Source organism: Cajanus cajan, chromosome 7 (assembly GCF_000230855.2).
Source record: "Cajanus cajan strain Asha chromosome 7, NIPB_CcT2T_4, whole genome shotgun sequence".
Lineage (NCBI taxonomy): Eukaryota > Viridiplantae > Streptophyta > Magnoliopsida > Fabales > Fabaceae > Cajanus > Cajanus cajan.
In genome coordinates this window covers 16809037-16812261 of record NC_138523.1, presented here as the reverse complement: position 1 = coordinate 16812261, position 3225 = coordinate 16809037, and the positions used below count along the sequence as shown (strand labels likewise).

Genomic DNA, 3225 nt, shown 5'->3' with positions numbered 1-3225 from the left:
TTCTATCTTGTAGTTCCAAAACTACTAGAAGAGTGGACAATATAAACTTGTGTATTATATAATATCACCGGATTCGGTTTAAACGAAGTTGAGATTTTGCTTTATACTTGCAGCTGCAGATACAGCTTTTCAAGTAGATAATTAGCAATAACATATTCATCTGTTGGAATACTTGCTACAAATCTGCCTCTAAGTTCAATGGACCCTCGCCAAGAGAAGAGAAATGAGAAAGGGAATAGTAAGATAGCACAAGGGAAGAGTAAGATACTGTACATTATATTTAGGGAAAGATCCCGTATACATATATAAAACATCAGTAAACAATGTTCAAACAGATAAGCTACTTACAGAAAAAGAATATGAAGCTCAAAATAACAATCTCCAAAAATCTACCTCAATGGAACCATCAACCATTTCCTTCCCAGATTCTACAGTCAGATTAATCATCCAACCTTTCCATGGATTGAAATAATACTGTTGTACGCCCCACCAGATTCCCTTTCAAATCATAAGCCAATCCATGTTTCTCTCACCCTTGCTAGATCCCAAAATAAAATAGCTCAATCTTCAAATAAATATAATAGAAACCAGCATGCTTTGTGAATTATATAGACTCCTAACCCCAAAGGTTAAGCATTAACAGGGGGTGGAGGTGGTGTTTGAGCTGGTGCAGGTTGACTACCATCACTGCCGCCACTACTGCTATGTTTCCACGGCCTCACAGTGAAGAGCACCACAAGCAAGATGATCACCAGAAGAAGTATGATACAATAACAGGTCCATTTCCTGGTGTTTTTCTGGTGCTTCCGTGCAGTCTGCAACTGCTCAGCTCCAGTGCGCACAAACGAATGAGCTCTTGCCACATGGCTCTCAATATCATCCAATTGCTCACCTTGATGTTGCACCAACACTGTCATGTCAAGGAACACCTGGTGCAACTCCTTGAGACTCTTCTCCAAATCTTTGACAGCATCATGCCTCTCTTGAATCTCATTGATGGTGTCCAGAATTCTACCCCTGCCTTGCTCTTGAATGGCCTTCTGAAGGAAGGTCTCACTCTCACCTGCGTAAAAGTGAAAAACACAGATTATTATAGGACCTCCTAAACTTGCATCAAATAAAATCTAGACAAAATTGAACCCAAACTTAAAATCACGAGGACAGAATAGTGCTTCACAGACGTGAATTTGGAAGAGCACTTCGAATTTCAATAAACTATCCACTAATTCCATTAAGTTCTATTTGTTCTTCAATTGAAACAGTGATGGAGAAAATGAGAAATTAATCATGACTATGTCCTAGCACACTAGAATTTGAAAGATCAATTTTCCTACAAGTAAAAATTCTCATATTTTTAATTTAAATTTAATAGTTTATTTCCATTTTTTAATATCTAAATCCAAAATCCACTTTGAGTGCCAAATAAAATAGAATTGAGCAGCAGCAGACAACGGAAGAGTCTAAGCTGAGAACTTGCCTAACGAACCAAGCTTCTTCAACATTATGTTTTTTTATTTACCCCGTTATCACATCAATCATCCTTATCTCAAACTATTCTATTTTTTTATCTCTATCTCCTTGTCTTGTACAAAAGAGTCCAAACATAATTGATCTTCAAACAAAGATGACGAAATCACACCTTAAGTATTTTTTAGGATTTCGCTTCAAAAAATCACGAAGAAATCACACCGAAGGTATATTTCAGGAGAGAATCCTATTAGAGCCCGAAAGAATCATTATACAAAACAAAATTATTCTTCGGAATATTGATTACAATAGCATACTTAACACTTAAATTCGAGACAATTAGTTAAACTAAATCAATCCCTCAATAGTTAAGCTAAAATAACCCCACATTAAGTAGATCCACATGACAACATAGTGTAATTTTGAATAAATTCTAACTAAAATAACCCCTCTATAGTAATGAATTAGTCTCTTTGTTTTATTTTATAAACATAGTCTAATCACTATCTCAAAATTAACAATTAAGGACTAATTAACCGCTCACCAGATCAGATATGAGTTTTGGTAATCAAACATTATTTTCCCGCAAATAAATATAGAAAATAAGGATTAGTCTTTGACCCAGGAATTTTGGGGAAATGAGAAGAAATTAGGAGAAAGCAAAAGCTAACCAGTGGAGATCAAGCGATCGAGGGTGTTGTCATCAGGATTCTCGCCGGTGACGGTGAAGTAGCGTCGTTGCACGGTCTCCCGGTACTCGGACGACACAAGGTGGCGAATCTCGTTGAAGGACTCCATGGAGTCCTTGAGCTTCTTCTTCAAGCCGTTGACGACGGAGGTGCGGGTCCGGTCGGAGGAGGAACCGGGTCCGCAGCCAGGCAAGTTGCGGTTGGCGGCGTTGGAGCGGTCGAGGGCCTCGAGCTTGAGCTTGATGAGCTTGGCCTTCTTGAGGGCGAGCGCAACGTCGGCGTCCATGCGCGAGCGGAGGTCCTTGACGGCCTTGGCGTTGTGCAGCGTCTTGCTCTGCTCGTGGCCGCTCTTGAGGCTCCGCGCCAGCTCCTCCAGCTCCTTCAGCTCCTCCTTCACGCCCTCCACGTCCTCGAAGAACTTGTCCAGGTTCACCTCCCCGCCGCGCCGCCCGATGCCCGACATCTCCACCACGTGCTGGTGGTGCTCCGGCGAGGCCTGCTCGCCGCGGAAGCGCGAGAAGGAACCCGAGATTAGGTCGTTCATTTGTGGCTTTCAGAGATTGAACGATGAGTTAAGAGGAGTAGTGAATTGTGAATTGGGAATTGTGATTCTGAGGGGTTATTATGGATTCAATTTCGTTCAACTACTACCGCGTAGACACAGAGAGTGCTTAGAAGTCAACGTTGGGTTTAGGCTGACGTGGATGGGTTGAACCGGTGAAGGATGCAACTTGTAAGCGCGTCACATTTTTCTAATACATCCATGAATAATTAAAATTTACTATATTAATAGTATCCTATTAATTAAAATATAAAATTCAATATCATATCTTAAACTAATAGAATTTATAGAATGTATTTATATTTAAAGGAGATTTCAATAATATTTATAATTTTATATCTAAGTTTTACCTTAGAAATATTCTTTTTACGATCATATGCGTTAATAAAATAAAAATAAAATAATTTTTTATAGTGAAATCAACTTTTTTCCTAAACTAGAAATTAACTTATTTATTTGTCAAAATAATTTATTTTTGAAAAAGGTGAAATGATTTTAGCTTTTCTA

At 39.0% G+C, this 3225-nt stretch overlaps 1 protein-coding gene across 1 annotated transcript; it reads right to left on the bottom strand.

The window, feature by feature from the left end:
* Positions 1-244: 244 nt before the first annotated feature.
* LOC109803575 (syntaxin-121) lies at positions 245-2781 on the bottom strand. Its single transcript, XM_029272384.2, has 2 exons — positions 2139-2781; positions 245-1063 (listed from the first exon to the last, which is right to left on the bottom strand). The coding sequence occupies exons 1-2, from the start codon at positions 2698-2700 to the stop codon at positions 630-632; spliced, it is 996 nt and encodes a 331-aa protein (XP_029128217.1). The 5' UTR covers positions 2701-2781; the 3' UTR covers positions 245-629.
* Positions 2782-3225: the final 444 nt, after the last annotated feature.

Excerpts from the sequence above, each read along its gene's own strand:
- LOC109803575 (XM_029272384.2), bottom strand. The coding sequence starts at position 2,700 with ATGAACGACCTAATCTCGGGTTCCTTCTCGCGCTTCCGCGGCGAGCAG. Across the intron at positions 1,064-2,138 it reads CGATCGCTTGATCTCCACTG|GTGAGAGTGAGACCTTCCTT; the intron begins GTTAGCTTTTGC and ends ACTTTTACGCAG.